The sequence below is a fragment of the Lepidochelys olivacea genome (assembly GCF_965140295.1).
Source record: "Lepidochelys olivacea isolate rLepOli2 genome assembly, chromosome: 18".
Lineage (NCBI taxonomy): Eukaryota > Metazoa > Chordata > Testudines > Cheloniidae > Lepidochelys > Lepidochelys olivacea.
In genome coordinates this window covers 13704007-13725297 of record NC_140428.1, presented here as the reverse complement: position 1 = coordinate 13725297, position 21291 = coordinate 13704007, and the positions used below count along the sequence as shown (strand labels likewise).

Genomic DNA, 21291 nt, shown 5'->3' with positions numbered 1-21291 from the left:
GGGAGGTGCTCAGTGAAGGAAGGCATGAAAGGCCAAGCCCGAGGAGGGTGGCAGTGGGTTCAAGATTTTGCTTTAATTTGGGGTCGTGAGAGCCAGGTGAGCCCACAGAGGTTGTGGGGAGAAGACCTGAGAGAGGCTGAGTAGGAAGAAGCCCAAGGAAGTAGCAGCAACGTATAGGACTGAGCAGACCTGGGCAACTGGTTATAAGATCCCCAAGCTGGAACCTGGTGTAGTGTGAGGGCCTGCATTTCCCTACCAGCCACTGAGATGGTGACACAGGCTGAACAAGGGGACAAAGGATGACTGGAACCCCTGAGCATAGGGCGCACAAGGACCACAGGGCCCAGAATTGGGACCAGAGACCTGATATAACAACAGTGAAGTTCTGTTGGTGGGACTTTGTTACTCCAGAAGGAGTGGACGAAACTATGACATGACTGGAGGGCCCAATCGTGGGAAGAGGCAGAGGACCAGAGAGACCGTCAGCAGGGGGCACAGGATGGGGAAAAAGACACTATGCCATGCTTGGCCCCATAGAGGCCCTGTCGTGGTGAGTGCATTCCCTTCAGAGGGGCCCCAGTCTCAACTGGGCCCGCTAGGGGCTACTGTAATATACATGATGGCGATGATGAAGGTCGGGGACTGGATTGTGGTCCAACAAGATTGGCTGCAGGATGAGAATGGGGAAGGAAAGCAGGAGTGGATTGGTTCCCAGAGCAGATGCATCTCAGGCCGCAATGGGGTGAACTTCCCGTACGCTGCCCTGCCAACATGCATCAGCACTGTCCTGGGGAGACCCTTCCTAAGGACAAGAGGAGACTGAGTTCAGTGACCATAGGCCATTCAGTCCCTGGCCCTTCCACTGAGAAAACGAACAAGGGTGCCAGTGTTGACAGACACCTGTCTCCTATGAACTGTGCTCAATTCAAATAGGCTACCAAACAGCCATCAGATGTGTAATGATCCCCCCACCCAAAAGGGTGTCTGTGGAGACTGAACCCCACTTCTTTAGCTCCAAGACACTGGTCTCTGCCATGTGACCTAAAGGAGTACTTCCACTATGTGGTAGCAGTAGAAGGCTTTTATCTCTATGAATCAGGCACTGGAGGAAGACAACACACTTAGCCAGCATGTTACCCATACTAACAACTTCTAATCTTCTTTGACTGGATTTGAAACAGTGACTGTCAAGCTGTCTGGAGTGGCTCCAGACAGCATGAGTGCCAACTCAGGGCAGACTGTTAAGCAGGGCACACAGCACAAATTGGGTATGAGTTCTATACTTAGATTTCACAAATCCAGTGTGAACTTCTCAGTACTCACAGACTGTCTCCTTGGGTACTCCTATCTATCTTGCCACCCAGATAAACCTACCTTTGTGATATGTGATCCCTTACACCAAAAATCACAACAATATTCAGGTTACTCCCAGTTCCAAAGGACTGATCATTTACTTCAGGTCAATTGCACCTTAGATCCTACTCCAAAGACAACACTTGTAGACAATCCTATAATAAACTATGTGAAGATCGATTAACTAAGAAAAAGAAATGAGTTCTTTAACCTTGTAAATACGATAAACGTACACATACCAATGAGTTCCAGTCTTCGGGTTCAAAAGGGGATAGAAGCTGCTGTAAGTCTTATGTCCAAGCTCTATAAGTCCTCTAAGGCTAACCCAGGCCAAGTACTGGGGATCCCTTGCTTATGCTTAGAAATCCTTGCCCCTCAAAGTCCAAGCACCATAAAGACCCAGTTTCTTCCTGCCAGGGGTTTTTATCCCCTTCCCCCAGAGTTCAAGCTGATGGGACAATTACTTATGCACTTTCATGGGTGTAGAGCAAGCAATTCACAAAGTCTTTTGTCCTCTGATGTCTCACAATGGTTCGTGTGGTGTCGATGGGCCTTCTTTCACTGGGCAGGAGATAATGCCTCCTGGGGCAAACTGGTATTTCACACTTGGTAATGCTCCTCTCCTGACTGGGGAGGTTTCCAGTTTCAGAGCAAGCACTTAACTATTACCTTATAACTAAGGCTACGTTTTAGTCACAGGTATTCTTAGTAAAAGTCACGGACAGGTCACAGGCAATAAACAAAAATTCACGGCCCGTGACCTGTCTGTGATTTTTACTAAAAATACTAGTGAATAAAACTTGGGGGAGGGTGGCCCGGCTGCTTGGGGGGGCAGAGGATGCGGGGGGTGGCCTGCGGCCCCAGCCCCCCGCTGGTGCTCGTTCAAGCTGATGGGACAATTACTCATGCACTTTCATGGGTGTGGCGCAAGCTGGCCCGGGACCCCTGCTGATGCTGGGGGGGCATGGTTGGCAGAGCCAGCAGGCTCCCTACCTGGTTCCATGCCTCTCCCGCCCCCAGCAGCAGCAGAGTTTGGATGTGGGAGGAAGTCGGGGGTTGTGGCATGGGACGGGGTGAGGGGGGCTCCCTGGAAGCGGTGACATCCCCCTTGCTCAGCTGCTAGGCAAAGAGGTGGCCAGGCAGCTCTGTGCACTGCCTGTGTGTGCAACCACCACCCCCGCAGCTCCCATTGGCTGCGGTTCCCAGCCAATGGGAGATGCGAAGCCAGCGCTGTGGGCGGAGGCAGTGCGCAGAGCTGCCTGGCCACGCCTCCGCCTAGCAGCTGAGCGAGGGGGATGTTGTCACTTTCAGGGAGCCCCCCGGGTAAGCACAGGCCAGAGCCCGCCTCACCCCGACCGGTGCTCCAACCCCCTGCCCCCTCCCACAGCCAAACACTGCTGCTGGGGGGACGCAATGGGTCGAGACTGCCCCAGCAGCTGCCGGTATGCCTGGCGCAGAGGCTGCCTGAGCTGCCCCTGAGCCAAGAGCACCAGCCGCTGCAGAAGTCATGGCAAGTCCCGGAGTCCGTGACCTCTGGGACAAACTCGCAGCCTTACTTAAGCATGGGATACAGCTGTTGTAAGTGAGATTCATGCAGGCAGCAACTTACAAGCACTTCATAAAGTCTAAACACGTTTATCATTCTAATACCTAGAATAACAACACTAAGACAGGTGAGCCACACTGGTTACCAGCGATGCATTTGTCAGTGTTCAGGTAAGGCCTAAGGGCCTTGACCTGAGTTGGCACCTGGTCTGCCAGCATCACAGTGACCAAGAAAGTATCCCATCCCTGGAGCCACCCAGCAGCAAAGAGCTGGCCTTGGAGCTCTGCATGAGGCTGGGGAGCTGGCTAGACTCTCTGTGTGCCTGCAAGTGGCAGCAAGAAGTTGCATCAGAGAGACACTCCATTATTTAACTTCTGGCTTTCTGCCAGGCAACCGATGTTGAATAATAGCTGTCAGAGGCTTTTTGTTCATCTCTGGCTGAGGTCTGGGATGCCTCAGGTCACCTGCTCCCTGATAACGAACAGTCACACCTGGAGATAAGTGTGATACAACATAGATCTTTCCTGCTTCCCCCGGGAGAGAAACTCAACTGCAGACGGGCCTTGCCCCGGGAAGCCTGGAGTTCAGCAGCAGTTGCAACATGCAACTACAAAGGTTCAGACTTCTCGGGAAGAAGAGGGAGGGACATTGCAGGATAACAGATAAAGACAGGTGGGTGTCTATAGGGAGGCGAACCTGGAGCTCTGCACTCTGATCTCACCCCACCTTCAAGTCCAATGTATTCTTTGCAACTTTACCTGATTTCCTACAGCCCTGGGTATCGAACCAGGGATAATTCCCCCTGCCTTCCCAACCCCAGGGGCTACCATAATACAAATAATAAAAGATGGCACTGCTGGAGATGCTGCGGATTCATTTATTAAGTATCTGTATTACAGTAGCATGCAGAGGCCCCCATCTGGGATCGGTGCCCCACTGTGCTAGGGGCTGTACATACGCATAAGAAGAGACAGCCCCTCCCCTAAAGATCTTACACATACAATCTCAGGTGACGGCAAAGAGTTCCCTGGACGAAGCAGCCCTATGTACTCTACCACCAGGAGGGACTCAAGAGTTCCCATTCTAATGCCTGACTTTGCCACTAGCCTGCTCCACTCTCTGAGCAAGTCACTTAACCATTCTGCCTCTGAACTTTCTCCTCGTCCCTTAGTGCCAGTAAATGAACTCCGTGAATTTCCTCACTCCAGACAAAATAGGGTGCTGGAGTGAGGAAGCCACATTATATCCCAGAGAGCGGGTGCAAAATTTCCCCTCCCTCGATCTCAGCCTCCACGCCACTGGTATGAGAAGCCAAGCACTCCCAGCGGAGAGCTGGGCATCACAAAGAATCTCGGAGTTCTGCAGCCAAGCCGTTCATCCCTAACAATAATGCATGCGCAAACAGTACATGTGAGGAGCATACCAAACAGAGCCTCCGCTGGGATAGATCCGCACGGCTCTACTGATTTCAGGGGCGCCGAGCCACTTTGCACCAGTGAGGATCTGGCCCCTGACTTTAGACAGACACGCATCTGGAGCCCAGTAGAAAATACCACTTCCCTTAGCTGTTTAGTCATTCCCAGTCTGACATGTGGCTGCTGGCACCCAGGGTATAATTTTCAACATATTTCTAGCTGAGTTCATTCCAAGTTACTTTTACCAGCGCTACACCCCTTGCCTTCCCCAACCCAGGGAACAGTATCCATTTAAAGCTGACACCAGTAAAGAGCCAAATGATCAGAGAACCGCCAGCAATTAAAGCTCGCATTTCTTACCCCTGTATGTCAATGGAGATTTCTGTGCCCAGCACATAGACCATGCTAGTATGCTGCTGCAAGGATAGCCGTATGGTTCTTTGCTGGGACATGTTTGTACTCTTCTTTCAGCTGCAGTCTTTCTTGTGCTGCTCTGTTTACAGCAGATGAGCCAGCAAGATCAGATTAAAAGGCATGGGCCAAGTGTCCCACCCCTCCTCTCTCTCTCCGGTAGGCTGTGATTAGCTGGAGATAGATGTAATCCCACCTCCAGGATCTCTGCTTGGTGATTGGAGGGACAGGTTGTGAAGCAAGCAGAACTCTGCTTGCTGTGATCAGCTGTTTAGAGGTCAGCAGCATCAGCAGGGGGTGAAAGAATGGGAGGAAAGAGAGACAGGTTAACTTGGGGAAACACCAGTTGTTATCTAAGGTACTGCCGATTTCCAGGGCTGGGAGTAGATCAGCATCCTCTCTGGTGCCTGCCTGTCCATGTACTATAGGGTTCTTTTACATACCTGCACACCAAGGAAACAGAAACTGCGGATGTAAGAAGAGCCAGCATCTTAAAATATTTAGCATGTTCCTGGAACAAACTTGGTCACTCACTGCAATGGAGCTCATTCGGGGGGGCGTCTGTATATGTTTGCACATGTCTATAATTTTGCCTATAAAACTGTAACAACAATAACTCTCAGCAGTCATGTAGTGCTTTACATCTTCTACTAAGCCCCAACACTCCTGGGAGGTAATTGAGGCAGTGCTGTTATCCCTATTTTACAGATGGAGAAACTGAGGCACAGAGAGGATTAGGCCTACATTTTCACTAATTTTGGGTGCCCCGTCTGAGCCACTTCATTTCAAGAGTTCGTGGGCCCATGCTCAATGTGTGTGTGTGTGCAACAATTATGTCTTACCTATGGTGCACTGGTGTTTTGGGGAGCAAAGCATGGGACTGAATTTGTACCGAACTAAAAGCAAGCCTCAGATTCCGACTTCTTTGGTTTATACTTTTATTGTTGGGAAATGACCTTGTGCAACCTAATAGCCAATGACCTATTGCCTCACAATGGGGGTTGATCCCTGGCAAAATAACCCCAGCAGCAATTAATTATGGTTAGCTCATGTGCTGGACTTAATGATGCTTTCAAGTTGAAAGCAGTAACATCATGAGCGTTTAGCACACTGCCCAGAACAGAAGAGCCTGGCGTGGAATTCTACAGCGACTGCATTTGGGATGCAGAGGCCTGAATGTGGGCTGGGGGGAGCGTAGGTATTTAGGATAAAGTTTTCAAAGGCACCAAAGTGTTTTAGGCTCCTAAGTGCCCAAGACAATTTTGAAAATAGGGCCTAAGTCTCCTTGTAGGTTGATGGGACTTGGACTAGTGCCTAAATATCTCTGAGGATCTGGGCCCACTTGCGTAAGTTACTTTTGAAAATATGACTTCGGTGCTTTGAAATGTGCCTATAGTGAGATCTCAGACTCAGCTCTGGTCCACCACGCTCAAGCTCAGCCAGTTTGTCAAGAGTCCTTCAGTCTTGGCTCAATTAGCTAAGCCCTCCTCACACTGCAACAAGGACCAGTGACATGGAATTGTGCCATGGGCAGTGGGTATCGCAGGCCAGGGGAAGCTGAGTCTCACCAAACAGCCAGGCATGGCCCTGCCCATGCTCCGCCCCGAGGACCCCTATTGCTTCTCGCTCTTCCCCCACAGCCCCAGCCCAGGCTGCTCCTCTTCCCCAAAGGGGGTTGGGGCTGGGGGTGGGTCTATGGCGGGCCAGCCTGCGGCCCGGGTCCTAGGGCAGCTAGGGCCGGTGCTGGGGCCACCTGGCGCTGGGGCCCACCCACCGTTCCGGGGCTGTGGGTGCCGGAGCCACCCACCCAGCGCTGGGAGTGCTGAGGCATCCCAGCAGGTGCTCCAGGGCTGGGGGCTCTGCGGCTGTGGTGCCCAGCACTCCAGGGGTGGGGGCATTGCTAATCTAAAGCAACTCCACTGGATAGCTAAAGTGGAAAGACTACTTAGGGTGTCACGCCCGAAAGAGCGTCCTGGAAATGGTAGGCATTTTTTCACTGGAAAACTGATGCCAAAATTCCAGGGGTTCTGAAAGGACCTGCACAAATTGTACTGAACAATTCCTTGTGAGGATTGCATCCAGGACAGTTAAAGCAGCAGCATCTCGTTCTCCTGGGGAAACGGCCTGAAAGCAATTGACTTGTACAACGGTCAGGGTTGCAATTCCGCCCCCTGCATGATGTTGCTAAGGGCGGACCAGTCTCTGTCGGGGAGCAAGAGTTCTGTCTTCTGAGGCTGCCTGGGAATGGAGATGATTTAATAAAGGCAGAGAAATGGCTTGAAGCACACGGTGCATCCAGTGATTTAGGGCCCGTTCAGTGAGAGGGAGGCTATAACACCCTGCAGGAGCTTGCTGTTAAATGAGTGTTGTCCCCAGCAGCCGGTCCTGGGAGGTCCCATTTTCAATTCCTCCCTTGAGCACCCGTCTGAACCGGAGTGCAGCTCTCCTGCAGAGAGACGTGTGTCACGCTGGCTAGGCGCGTCATGCCCCTCTCTAGTGGAGCAGCAACCTAGAGGATAACTGACCCAGAGAGTCCCAGTGTCAGAGGGCCCAGCACCCTATAACTCTCATCAGGCCTGGCACACTCATTGCCCAACTCGCTGTTGTCATCATCTGAATCGAAAAGGTATCGTATGATGTGTCGAAGGCCGACTGGTAACGCGCTGGCCATTCATACTATTGTGTGATGTGCGTCTGAGCGGCGCATAACGAATTAGAGAGAGGGGCTGGCAATCCTTCCTCAGATGTGTCTGGCAGACAGGGCTTAAGCCCAAGGAATGTGGTTTCACAGATTCTGTGTCTCCAGTGTAAACTAAGCCGGGGGAACCTGAGACAATGAAAAGCACATTTGCATGCAAGGTAAACAAAGCCGTCAGGTGAGCAAGTTGGGGGGAAATGACCATGGAGCACCCGCAACAAGGGATGGAGGTGGCACCCCCCCCCAGGAACAACTGGGGTTTGTGGTGGAGGAAAACTAGCAACTGTCCAATGTTCCCTCTAATTTTTCCATCCATGGGCGGAATGAGTTTTGTTATCTGCACCAAGATGGAGGTGATGTGTGGTGGGGGTGGGGCTGAGGGGTTCGGAGTGTGGGAGGGGGCTCAGGGCTGGGGCAGAGGGTTGAGGTGCAGGGGGTGAGGGCTCTGGCTGGGGGTTCAGGCTCTGGGGTGGGGCCGGGCATGGGGGGTTCAGGGTGCGGGAGGGGGCTCAGGCTGGGGCAGAGGGATTGGGTGTGTTGGGGGGGGTGAGGCCTCTGGCTGGGGGTGTGGGCTCTGAGGTGGAGCCAGGGATGAGGGGTATGGGGTGCAGGCTACCCTGGGGCTACAGCGGAGAGAGAGGACTCCCCCCAGCTCTCTCTCCTCACAGCAGCACCTGGGCTGGGGGAGAGCATCTCTCCCCGCCACGGCTTCTCCAGGGTTGGGGCCAGGGGAGAGCGCCTCTCCCCGCCGCAGCCCCAGAGCTGGGAGGAAGAGGCTTGGGGGAGTTAAATGCACGGCCCTTGGTGGCCTCCTGCACAGCCACGCACCTGAGAGGGAACTTAGGTGGTGACTAGTAAAAAGCAAAGCAACAATTGAACTTTGGGAAGATACAAGCAGAGGCAAAAGCCATTTTGTCATCCATGACTGAGGGGACATGATGGGTGCGGCACCCTTCGAGCCAGTCAGAATTGGGACCCCTAGTCTGGAGGACCAGGGATGCTGAGAACATGAGGTAGGTGAGGAAACTGGGGAGGCAAAGACTGTAACTTGCGAGGTTTTACTCGCCAGGAAGTGTGTTCTGTTTGTAACCTTCCCGGTCTCTTTCACTCGCGCTCGTCATCACTTTCGCCTCCGTTCTTTGTTAATACACTTATTTTTGTTTTATGACAAAACCAGCTCAGTGCTGTATCTTAGTGTGAGTCCTCAGCCAAACTAACAGGCTGGGGTGGGCTCTGTCTCTTTGAAGACAGCGAACTCGAGAACTGTTGTGTGGGTCCAGGCAGAGGGACTCTGCAGGCGAGATGGTTTGGGGGCGACTCTGGACTGGAAGGTTTGTTGGGGTCACTTCTGGGAGAAGCCACGGTGAGGTTATAGTGCTGCTTAGGTCAGGGCTTTGACCCAAAGGAGCACAGCACAGAGGTACCCCGGCCTACAGGGAGGCTGGCAACACAACCCCTTACTGGTGTGGGTGAACCCCCAAAGTGTCACAGTAATAGCTTACTACTGCTATCAGCTGATGGAGCTCATACTGTGGTTCAAGTGGCAGAGAATTGTGCTTTGCACTTGAAGGTCTTGAGTGAAATCCAGTTGATAATCCATGCTGTGCGTCGATAAGGTGCAAATACACTCGAGGCAAGTTAGTAATTAATAAATTAGCTCTTACCAACAATTTACAACATCCAAAATTCAACATGGAAGAATACATGGGAAACAGGAGACATTTGGAGAAAGCCCTGGATGCTTTCCAGTTGAAATGCCCACATTCTGACTGCACGGTCATGTACTGTGTTGCCCTAAGCAGCCTTTCTGCAACACCAAGCCAGAAACAGTGCAAACTCTTAATGAGATTTGATGACAGTTAAAAATCACTGCCCTGCCAGGGAAGTTAGGGGGAAAAACGTTTCCTCCTTGGCTATCCAGATATATAGTTTAAAAATAATACTTTGCATGACCATTGGGCTTTTCAGCCCTGGATCTCAAAGCCCCATATGAAGGAGGGGAAGTATTTTACAGATGGGCGCAGAGAGAGGAAGTGACTTGCCTATGATCAAACAGCAGGTCACTTGTAGAGCTGGGAATAAGAGACCTGGCTCCCTAGTTCGGCCTCCCTAATAGATGACTATAATACTGGAACATTAGTAGGTTTTGAAACTGATACAGGGTAGGGACTGTGGTGGGGGAGAGGAGACCAGGCTTATGGCTAAAACACCAAGCTCTGAAGCAGGATCCGCTGTAGGTGGTGAGTTTGTGGTGGATATTAAAATGCAGAAGAATAATGGAGCCGTGCAGCTGTGCATTATGTCCCGCTATGTATGTGTAGCTGTGATTAGCATGCACCTCTAAAGAGCACCTGAGCTCTAATTGCAGTGGCAGGACCGTGTGTTAGAGGAATGAAGGAATGGCATGCTAGATAGAGCTTCTAGCTTAGGGTCTAGGGCTTCCAACTTAGGGTCTAGGGCTTCCTTGGATGGTGTTCTCTTTATTTACAAAACTTCTTAGATTGCCAGATTCCAGGAGCCCTTATCCAGAGTTTGTTAGAATCAACTTGGTCCCATGTTCCCTCGTTAGTGCTGAGCAGTGGGTTGGGGCTTCACCTCTTCTGCTCAGGGGATCATGTTCCACCACTTGAAGGAGAAGGGTTTCCTGCGGACGTTGGTGCCGCAATGGATCTCCCCGAAGAGGGTGTGGTAGGAGAAAAAGTCATTGATGAAGGTGCAGGTCAGGCCCAGTGGCTCCAGCAGGGAGCGAACGTTCTCTTCCAGGCAGCACCGTCCATCGACGATTGGCCCAAACGGCTTCGGGATGCCCAGGTGTTTCCCCAAGACGATCATGTTCACCTGCAGCCAGGAGAAAAGGGACAGATGGACTGTGCAACATACAACAGCCAGACGTGGTCCCAAACAGGGCATCTCCTCAGTGGTCTACGTGTAACCCCGGCTTGTGTCCTATCCTCTTAGCTAGAGCTGGTGTCAATTATTCGACCAAAACTTCTTTTAAACTAAAAAATGTAGTTTCAGTGACACTGAAATGTTTTATGGATTTGTGTTGATTTCACAGAATTGTTCATTTTTTTTAAAAAAAATCTTAAATTTCCCCCCAAATCAAAACTTTTCATTTTGCCTTTTTCCCCATGGAAATTTTTCCATTTTTCATTGTGAAACAACCCTTTGCTTTGAAATTTCCTTTCCTTTTATTTTTAAGTTGTTTTTCAAAAATTAAAAAATGATCCAAATCAAAATGAAACGTTTCGAGTGGAACAAAATGTTTCCTTCAACCCCTCAACCATTGTTGTTTACTCTTTGCTGAAAACGTCAATAATTTTCTTTTTGGTCTGACCCAAAACGATTTTCCCCCTGACTTTTCTAAATCACCACAGAACTGAAAAATCTGTCATTTGCTCAGTTCTGCTTTCAACCTTCCTGCATTTAGCAGAGAGGTCTTGCTTCCTGTCTGAGACCCATTCTCTGACGGCATGGGAGTTGAATGAGTTCCAGGAGGTCACCAGGGGGAAGGAGAAAGGCAGGGAAGAGAGGGACATTATGGAAGATAAGGACTGAGTGCTTGGCAGGGGGAAGCAAAGTGGGGAATAGGAGCCTGTTGGGCAATGCAGAGGATGGGACAGAAATGAGAAGCAACTGCATGAGCAGGACGGTCCCCTCACCATGTCTGGGAAGAAAGCGTCCGCTCGAGAACTGTTCAACACGAACAACTGAGGGATGTCAATGATGTCTTGCTCAGTCAGTCCCAGCTCCTCCTTGAGGGCATGTCGATTCCAGTCAATGCAGCTCTGGGGGAAGAAAGGATTGGCGAGGAGGGAGGTGACTACGGGCCAGTTGGGACGATTGGAGCGAAGGCGCTGTATTTCTGCTGCTAGTGATTTGCAGCGACAAACGCGCAGGTAATTCTGTATGAGGAGGAGTTTTATTGGGATAAGTTAATTTCCCAGGGCAAAGATTCTACCCCTTCTAGATGTTGTCAGGAATCACTGTACAGTCCATCCCTGTTCTCAGCTTGAAGCAACTGGACACAACATAGCAACGCCATGAGGAACCTGATTGAAAGCCCATTGTGTTCAATGGAAAGATTCCCGTTCAGATCAATGAGCTTTGGATCAGGACCCCTGGAGCCTCTCATTCTCCCCCGTCCGCACTGGGACCCCACCTGAATGTTGTCACGCATGGCCCCCTGACACCAGATACCATGTTCTCTGCTGCTTTCGTACCATTAGATGCTTTAAACCACTGCTCCATTGCAGCTGGTCTTCCCTGGACTTTTCTGCTCTCCTGTCTACACAGCACCTGTTCTAAAGCCGCTGTTACAGCAATGAAGGTTGTAACTTGCTATCCACTAGAAATTTCCCCTCGCTTTGCTATAAAAGATTCTCTCCCTCAGACATGTCGCATATATGGTCTTTAGGGAGAGGATGTGATGCTGTATGGCCATTTATAATATTATTGATACCAATATTACAAAATTGCTATGAATCTTACAAGATATGCCATGTACGGTATCAGTGGAGAAGTTATGCTTTGCTAAGTATGATCATCTTGTTTATAGGTATGTATCATCATTGTATCATAAGTTATAAATATGTGTGATATAGCTGTGTCTCAAACTTGTGTTTTGCAATCTGTCTGACGCCCCCAGACAGATTGGCATCAGCACTATCTAGCCTGTTTGTTGGCCCACCAAGGACAATCAGCTGTACAATGAGCCCATTGAGAAGCCAGGAGCTACCCCTATGAGTCAGCAGGACATGTAGGGACAAGGACATGCCTGTGGACAGGGACACCAAGAGCTTTTCCATGCCCGTGTGCTGTGAGTTTGTGTTTGGGACAAAGGATTTTCAAGCCACATGGCAAAGGATATAAAAAGGCAGCTGCCTCTTCTCCATTTTGTCTTCACTCCTGCGTCTCACCTCTGGAGTAACTTCTCTACAATCTGAAGCTTTGAACAAAGGACTGATAGACTCATCCAAGCTTTGGGTGTGTCCCAGAGGGACTTTACAAGCCAGCTAACTCACCAATGCTGCTGTGAACCTGATATATGGACTCTGAAGTCATATTATGTATCTGATTGCTTTGACCATTTAACAATTCTCTTCTCTTTTCCTTTCTTTTATAATAAACATTTAGTTTTAGATACAAAAGGATTGGCTGGCAGCGTGGTATTTTGGGTAAGATCTAAACTAGTATTGATCTGGTAATACGGCTGGCCCTTTGGGGATCAGAAGAACATTTTGTATAGTGAGTAGAGTTTTAAATAACTTCTCACTTTACTGGACCTATTTGCTGATTGGGAGCCTGAGACCGGAATGCAAGAAAGGGGGCTGATTTCTTTTTGGTTGGCTTCTTGATAACCAGTGTGGGGGATCAGGAGCACAGTTTGTGACTGGTTGGTGAGTCCAACTACAATGTTAACCACCAGTTCGGGGAGCAGCCTGCCCTGACTTTGGCATTTTCAGTGTGGGCTACCCTAGGCACCTTGAGTCACAGAGGAGATGGGGAATTTTGAGGTTAATTTGAGAAGATGGACATAATCTGACCATCCAACTAGACCATCTTAAGGACTTAGCTAGAGATCAACCGGGGTGGTCTTGATCTGCAAGGAGACGACCTCCTTTTGGGGTGTGCCGTGATGATGATGAAGAGCATTACTCAGTATGGGTGGCTGACCCTCTGCATGTGGTGGAATTCATGAACTTCATGCCCACAGTCACACCTCCGCCTCTTCATGGATCACATCCAAGGTGATTCTGGGACAAAGCCCATGAGCTGATCTGCTCAAGCTGCAGGAGGATGCATGCTCCTTCAGTAAGGGAGGAGCCATAGGACTTCTAGGGTGCTGCATTTCGTATTACTGGGGTCTTTTTCAGGCCTTCCCTCTTCCCCACTCCTACCTGCACGTATTCACTGTCACTCCTCAGGGTCTTATCAGCCAGCATCTCGTCTATTGTTATGGTCTTCACATTATCCAGCCCTGGGAGCAAAGGAATACAGCAAGTGAGAACCACCCGACGGCCTCTGTGAGTGCCAAAGGCGTCCTGACTGAGCCACTCACCAGCAAACTGGACCGCGTTGCCGTTCCCCTCTCTTTGTTTCTCCTTGAACAGCTTGTAGCAGGCATCGGGGCTGGCCAAGAGCAGCCGGAAACCCTTAACGGAGAGAGTCAGTCAGTGTCTGGCCTTGTCTACATTAGACTTCTTCCTCCGAGATCTCTCATCTCACTGGTTCAGCCTCACTGGTGACACAATGGTGTGAGGGCTCCTGTAGCTGGGGAACTGGTGTTCACCGGCACTTGATGCGTTGCCTTACGCAGACCTGCTCTGAGCATGGTGAGAACACCAATGGCTGCCGGAATCCTGTCTACACTAGAGTGGCCACTGTTGCTATCTCTGGGGGAGCTGAACCAACAGAAGCAGCAGTGGGGAAATTGGGGCCAAAAAAGACCCCCACATGAGGCTGTGTGGTCTAGTACATCCAAGCAATCGACCAGGCAATAGACGTGGGTTCTAGCCCCAGCTCTCCTGCAGACTTGTCTATTCCACCCCACCTGCCTTATCTAGACTGTGTATGATTTAGGGCAGGACTATCTGTCACCTTGCACAGGTACAGCTGGCCCCCAACTATAGTTGGGGAGGTTTCAGCACTGCTGAAATATACATTAGAATTAAAACCATGTGCATCTAACCCAAACTTCCTAGAACATTCCTCTTCATTTCGTGTGATTTCTGCCTCTCCCCTCCCGCCCCATGAGAGACAGTGGAATATCAGGGAATTGGAAGCTTTTTTGCCCATGGAAGCATGAGAAAAATGAAAGGCAATTGGGCTGAAAATCTGCATTTGGAACCAGAAGCGTAACGAGCCTGGTTCTGCTGAAGTGATCGTAGAATCAGGATGCAGCCATGTGTCCCAAAGAGAATCAGGTAACAGAGGCAAAGAGACTTTCTTTTACAAATATATGTTGTTATTATTACATGATGCTGTCCCTTGAGGTAAGTCAGAGTGTCATCTCAGACAAGTCGCTTCCTCTGCCTCAGTTTTCCTAATCTGTAAAATGGCCATGCTATTTACCCATCCTAACAGAGGGATTGCGGGGCTTATTTGATGTATACAGAGAGCATCGAGAGTCTCAGGTGAAAGGCACTAGAGGAATTCAGAGTATGTGTGGAGAGGATTATGCAAGCCCAAAATAACAGGAACACAGCCAAAAGTACATCCATGTGGCTTACAGACTAAGTTACTGCAAGAGTGTAACTATTATAGACACATGTTCTGTGACTTCTCCCCCTCTAAAAGGAGACAGTACAGTCTAGTAGGTAGGGCACCAAACTGGGAGGTAGGAGATGCATTTTCTATTCCCAGCTCTGCCACAGACTCACCATTTCACCTCAGGCAAGTCACTTTCCCCTCCCCATGTGCCTCGATTTCCCCATCAATCAAATGGGAGGAATGCTTCCCAACCTCTGTAAATTGCTTCCAGAGGCGCAGATGAAGAATGCTCTCCAAGCACCATGCCTGACTGGAAGGGAGGGAAGGGCTGGTTAGAAACGTCACCTGGGGAGTGGTACCTTCCTATCGGGGGCCGGGACAAAGCTCAGGAATTCATCGACGTGACCCACACTCAGCCAGTCAGAGTAGAGCTCCACTGGGCGCTGCACCTTCTGGGCATAGAGAAAGTCCCTGACGGCCCTTGTCATCCTCCGGCCGCCCGACCTGAGAACTCAGACGGAGGGGAGAACACAGGAGTTCGTATCAGTCCCAGAAGTCCCAACTCCCAACCCTCCCTCGTAACTAGCTGTGTCTTGATAAAAATTGCCAATACGCTGCTATTCTGAGACAGTGCCTTTGCTTGACCTTTCCAAATGCCTGAGTTTGTGCTGGTAATGCTATTCCATTGAATGTCCCACGTAAACGCCAGGCCAGATTTGGGGGGAGGGGGCTGTTTGTCTCAGTGAACAGACTGCTTTGTAAAGCAGGGTTCTTTATTACACAAAGCACATCTCAGCCCTCTTGTTTTAGCTGAACTGCCTCGTACTGGCTGCCCGGAACAGCTGCTGAGTTCAAGTCACCAGTCTTTCGGAGCAGAGCAAACCAGCCTCCACTCACTCCAGGCCTTTAACCTTTTCTGAGCCGTCCCTCTTTTCCTGTTTAAGGCCTGCCTCTCCCTTGTCCGGCAATCTGTGGGGTCATTCCCACTAGAGCAAAACGGGTGTAGACATCAGAATGGTAGCAACTTGTACTCATGCACTGGGGAAATGATGCTGCATGGGTGCAAGCCAATGAGGAATCAAGCCCCTAAACTCTATATTTTAGCTTCAACCTCTAATAGGTTGACATGCACAGTGGAGCTCAAATGACTTTATTACATGGGGAATTTAGGTCCCACTCTCAATCCACTGAGTAGCATTTATCCATGCTAGCCGTCCCACTCGGATCAACAGCACTATCCAGATCGGTGCGACTCAGAGCAAGGAAGGGTCGCAGATCAATAATATTTCCATTGCTTAAACTGGGAAATGGGCCCAAGGTGCAGAACTCAGATCCAAATGTCTCCATCATTTGGTGGTGTCCTGATCAGGGGGGGTTTGGTTCAAGCCATTCTAAAGTCACAGAGGCCAGCTCCAACTCTCAGTGTGGAGATATTAAAAACCAGACTTCCAGTCTGGTCCTTCCTCTAGCCGAACATCATGGCTGGTGAATTCTTCCGCAGCAAGAAGCAGGATTGTTCTTCCAGACCCTGGTACTGACAGTGTCACCAGGATCTGTTGATACTGCAGAGCTGCCAGCTTGCTGAGAGTTTCCCAGCAGCCCTTTCTGGGCTTGGCTCAGCTTCATTCAAAGGGCAGATTCAAAGCAGAATGCTTTCTTGGTGGGATAACAGGTGTCTCCTAGGTCAGCAGGCAGGGATCCCATTCTCTGTCCATATAACGAAAGTAAGTGGAATCACTTCTTCCTCCACTTATGCTTTACTATCCATCAGCCCTCACTGTAAGTATATTACCTTGTTACACAGGCTGATAAAGTGGAGGTGGTGAGATGAGCCTTGACCTGCTTCCTTGGACAGAACACCTGTAGGTGGTGCTTGGAAATACACGTCTCTGAGCAAACGTGACCTCAGAAGCTTGTTAAATAAGAGCACTCCAGGAGACTTCCTATTCCTGTAACTCAGGACGGTTGGATTAGATAAGGCTCTTCCCCTGCTGCTACCATGTTCTATCAACATGCACTCCAGGGTCTTCAAGTCTATTAGCTCTGGGGATGGCTGGCGCCTAAGGTTGTGTGTTCAAATATACATGGTTTGGCAAGCCTTGCAAACTGCAGGCCATGGAAGTGCGCTCCATTGAAACGAAGGGCAATACTGGCCAATGAGGAAGGATGGCCTGGTGGTCCAGATGCCAGCCTAGGCTGACCAGCCTTTAGCTTCCTGCTCTGCCACAATCATCCCCTGTGACCCTGGGCAAGTCACTTTGGCTCTCCCTGCCTCCGGTCTCCTTCTGTAAAATAGGGCCATAGCATTACCTCATCTCCCAGCAGCGTTGTAAGGATAAATAGAATCAATCATAGAATATCAGGGTTGGAAGGAACCTCAGGAGGTCATCTAGTCCCACCCCCTGCTCAAAGCAGGACCAATCCCCAATTTTTGCCCCAGATCCCTAAATGGCCCCCCTCAAGGATTGAACTCACAACCCTGGATTTAGCAGGCCAATGCTCAAACCACTGAGCTATCCCTCCCCCCTGTAAGATGCTCAGATACTGTGGTGACGGGAGCCATACAAGCATGGTCACTAGCTAGGAACAGCAGGGTATGATCTTGTTGCCCATCCCCTCCCATTGCATGATAGAGACGGTCGGAGGGGTGGGGGTATAAATTCCTCCGGCTTCATTAATGTCTCTGTGCAGAATGGGGCTCAGACATTGCATCTCCACGTGGTTAAAAACACCTCTTCCATGTTAAGGAGATGATAACAGACTTGAAGCAGCTACAGTGACAGGCAGCAGAGGGAATGTGAAAATTCTCACTGCTGTTTTCGAGGCTCAAGCAGCAATTCGGCAGCAAGCTGACCGTGTTGGTTGTAGGGGGAAGGTCACACCACTGCAGGCCTTAGTAGCGAGCTATTAAGCTACCTGCATCTGCAAATTTCCCCTCCAGTTCCCCCCTCGGGAGCTTTCCCCCCTGGCGTCTTTATTCTGTTAGCTGCACCTTTAATCCTCTTGCACACCAAGACCTCAGTGTAGGAGGCCTAAAAGTCCCAACTCATGCTCCTCCCTCACCTGGGCAAGCTGCTTCCAATGAGGATCCTTCCCAGCGGGTACGTCTTCCCTTGGACCGTCACCGGAGGGCTGACATCCAGATTTCCAAAGGAGTCGAGGCTGGAGACGTGTCCGTAAGGAGGTACTCGGGTCACGTAGCCAAAATCAGGGCCCTTTTGGGGATGAGAACAACACAACGCACCGTCCAGTTAGACGCGCTATTCATTGCGGTGATGAGTTGCAATCCTGCCTGCACCCATGCAGCTGCTGTCAGAACATGTGCTAAAGGCTTGACCTGCCCATCTAAAAGAATCCTTACCCAGGCCGGCCATGTGGAAGAGCTAAGGAGCCAGTCTTCCAGGCAAGGAAATCCGCTCCTCTCCTAACCCTGCCAGGAGGGGGCACTGTTCCTTTCAACCAATCGTGCCTCACCCCAATAAAACCTATCATTGGAGGGTAAGCATTCAACCTCCTTTGCGAAACCATATAATACTAGATCCAGAGCCACACTTTGGCACCTCCCTGAAGTGGTAGAACATGCCCCATCCATTCCCAGGAGTTCTTGACTTTTGTTCCCAGCTGGGGAGGGGTGTAAGTCAACAAGAAGCAACATAGAAAGAACTGGGCTGGGCTAGTTTAACCCACACTGGTCCCGCCTGGCTCTCTGACTCCCTCTCGTGACTAGCCCTAGCAGGGTTTATGAGTGCAGCTGGGCAGATGATGGATTTTTCAGTTCACTGGCAATTCCAAAGAAAATTGAAAAAAGGGCTGTTTCAGGTTGAATGGAAAATGAAGATTTTCCAGAATTTTTGGTGAATCGAAAAATCAAAACATTTTGTGTGGGGTGGAGCGACACATTTCCTTTGACCTATCTCCAATTTTCATTCAATTTTGGGGCATTTTAACAAGAAGCCAAGATTCACAAAACACATGGAGGAGGAGCTTGTCCTCACCCAAGATGTGAGAAACCTGGGTTTAGGGCTTTACATTGCCTGCTGTAGAGAAGGGGTTTGAACTCAGGTCTCTTACAGGGCTAGAGAGCAGCCCAGCCACTAAGCCACAGGCCGGGTTTTCTTCCTTACTCTTGCTCACTTCCCCCCTACTGCTGTTCCACTCTGTATGACAAATTAAATAAGTCATCAGAACAGAGATCTAAACTTGCATCTCCCTCATCCTCTGGACATGCCCCAAGCACCAGGCTGTAAAGTCGCTCTTGCGCTTTGATTGCCCCACTGACTCTTCATCATCTTCGTGACTGACAGCAAATAATTGATTCTCACACACACACACACACACAAATTCATCACACAATTCCCCCCGCTCTAATCTGAACTAACACTTGCATTGGCTTGATGTACCTAGCTTGTTGGAGATCAGCTTTATAGTCCCTTGACTCCACCCCCTTTTTAGTTTCGTCCAATCATCCCTCTCCAGTGGAGCTTCCCCCCCCCCCGATCCCCTTCCCCACCTTTTTTTAAAAAGTGCTTTTGTTTTAGCCATCAAAACAAGCAGCCCGCTTAGCATCCCCAGGCGAGGACAGAATATGGAGCCCCCAGCACCAACCGCCCATGAACACAAAAGCCAAGAATATGAGACCAAACCAAGCGAAGATCAGGCAGTTTCAATGGGCGGCTGTGGGGCTGTGTTCCTGGCACAGGTGGTACTGTGTGGGAGGGTATAAAGATCCGTATTCACAAGCCCCCTTCCTCCCATCCCAGGACGTAGAAAGTTAGTCTAGTCTCCTGGCGATGCACCTGGCGGCATCGCAGAACACGCCCACCAACTTCTCCCACAGGTCGGAGTGGCCAGGCCTCTGCTTTGTGTAACGTAACTGCGAAAGGAAAGAGCAAAGCAACTCTGCGGCCGGATTCTGCTTCTAACTTTGCCCAGGGCTTGGTCTTGTGTTCAGCGAAGTGCTGTTTGGATTAATCCTTGAACAGCCGGGCTTTCTAGCCCTTTCTGGAGGATGGCTCCGTTGCAGTAAGACGGAGATTTTTTTTCCAGCGAGAAGTCTATGCAGAAAGGCTGGGGCAGGGGACATAGTGGTTGATGGTTGGCGTTGTTTAGAACCAGCCATCCAGGGCAAACTCTCCTGCTGAGTCTTTAGGTTCAGGCCTTGCAGGGAGTGAAGCCAGATGTAAAGCACGAGTGATTCTGTCCTCTGGCATCAAACTGGGACATTAGAGGCTAAACTGGGAGTGATTCCACTGTAGTCAGTGCAGTTGTGGCCCTGTACAATAGAGGTAAGCAAAAGGAGACTGCTGCGCTGCATTTGATTGCCTGACTCATCTATTGCAAGTGGCAGGTTTTTCTGAGGTTTAGAGCAATGGTGCTTTAATGGATGCTAGTTGCTTATCAGCCATGTGCTGGAATTAATGTGTGCTGAATGGTGCTTCTGCATTTAGAGCTTTTAATCTGCACATGTTGGACACCTGACAAGTAAACTCACCAAAGTCAGAAGGAACCCTCCAAGCAGCCCCCAAATGAGCAACAGCCCCTCTCCAGGGCGGTGAGCTCCAAGAGACTGGATGAAGTGAGCTGTAGCTCACAAAAGCTTATGCTCAAATAAATTTGTTAGTCTCTAAGGTGCCACAAGTCCTTCTGTTCTGTTTAAGAGACTGGATGACACTGAGCGGCCAAACCTCGCCCAAGGATCAGGAACACTCTGGAAAGAGTCTGTTCTCGGCCGTTTAAAAAAATAGTTACTAACCAGAATCCTTTTAAAAGCAAAATCCTTCAGGCCTCTGTCCCGGGGGGAGTCGAAGACCACGGGGAACATCTTGTGGGGAGCCTCCACGTAGCCAAACTCCATCTCGTCCTGTTGTGGGGAGAAAGCGGGGAGGAGGTCTCTTACAGCAGTAGTGCTATCAGTCGCTGACTAGTGGGAACGGGTGGTGCAGGCTAAGCGTGCATGGGGGGTATTTGGGTGATGGCTCCCCTGGTGGGGATTGAACTGCAGCTCTCCAGAGCTGCTACGACGTGAGCTTGCACACGTAGCTGGGGGCTGCAACAACTCCAGGGGGGCCTATAATAGCTGCTCACCGGTGGCTTACACTTGTATACGCCAAACCTTGCTCTCTCCTCCTTCAATCCCATCCTTAATCCATGCTGTTCCTGCAGGGCCTATGAACCCTCGTCCTTCCCCTTCAGGCTGCGTTAACTAAGCAGAGGATCACAAGTATGAAATAGGCCCCACATGACAAGGGGGCGTGGTTTTCCTTTCTCCCCCAGTGCCTGCAAAATGATGCCTTGGGTAATGCCAGCTGAGAGAGTCATTGCTGAGACAGCGAAGGGGCGGTTGGCAGGGTCTAGCTACCTATCTGGCGTCATTTGTACCGTCCTGATTGCTGTAGTAGCCAACCGCTGATCAAAACACCACCTACTGATGAACGTCGCCAGTTTTATTTATTTGATTCTGGCCCCATATAAGGCTCCTAATCCCTGTTGGCTTGGTTTGGGTTTTGAGGAAGCAGTGGTGACACAGTGATGGGCTACGCAGTGTGTTCTAGTGGCCTGAGCAGTGGCCTGGGACTTGAAAGACCTGGGCTCTGTTCCCAGCTCTATCCCTGGCCTGTTGGGTGAGTTTGGGCAAATCACTTTGCCTCCCCGTTCCT

General features: G+C 50.3%; 2 protein-coding genes across 2 annotated transcripts in view; both read right to left on the bottom strand.

The window, feature by feature from the left end:
- The window catches only part of LOC311532695 (protein-arginine deiminase type-3-like), a 42586-nt gene extending 37714 nt beyond the window's left edge, over positions 1 to 4872 (bottom strand). Inside the window, exon 1 of the mRNA XM_084651384.1 lies at positions 4675 to 4872. Coding sequence (XP_084507510.1) covers positions 4675 to 4766 — 92 coding nt within the window. The 5' untranslated portion in view covers positions 4767 to 4872. The remainder of the gene's footprint in view (positions 1 to 4674) is intronic.
- A 4264-nt stretch (positions 4873 to 9136) lies between these two features.
- LOC311532977 (protein-arginine deiminase type-1-like) overlaps positions 9137 to 21291 on the bottom strand; it is a gene marked incomplete at its 5' end in the record, with an annotated part of 39922 nt that continues 27767 nt past the window's right edge. Inside the window, 7 exons of the mRNA XM_084652000.1 lie at positions 9137 to 10261; positions 11086 to 11211; positions 13324 to 13403; positions 13485 to 13578; positions 14995 to 15139; positions 17699 to 17850; positions 20388 to 20495. Coding sequence (XP_084508126.1) covers positions 10028 to 10261; positions 11086 to 11211; positions 13324 to 13403; positions 13485 to 13578; positions 14995 to 15139; positions 17699 to 17850; positions 20388 to 20495 — 939 coding nt within the window. The 3' untranslated portion in view covers positions 9137 to 10027. The remainder of the gene's footprint in view (positions 10262 to 11085; positions 11212 to 13323; positions 13404 to 13484; positions 13579 to 14994; positions 15140 to 17698; positions 17851 to 20387; positions 20496 to 21291) is intronic.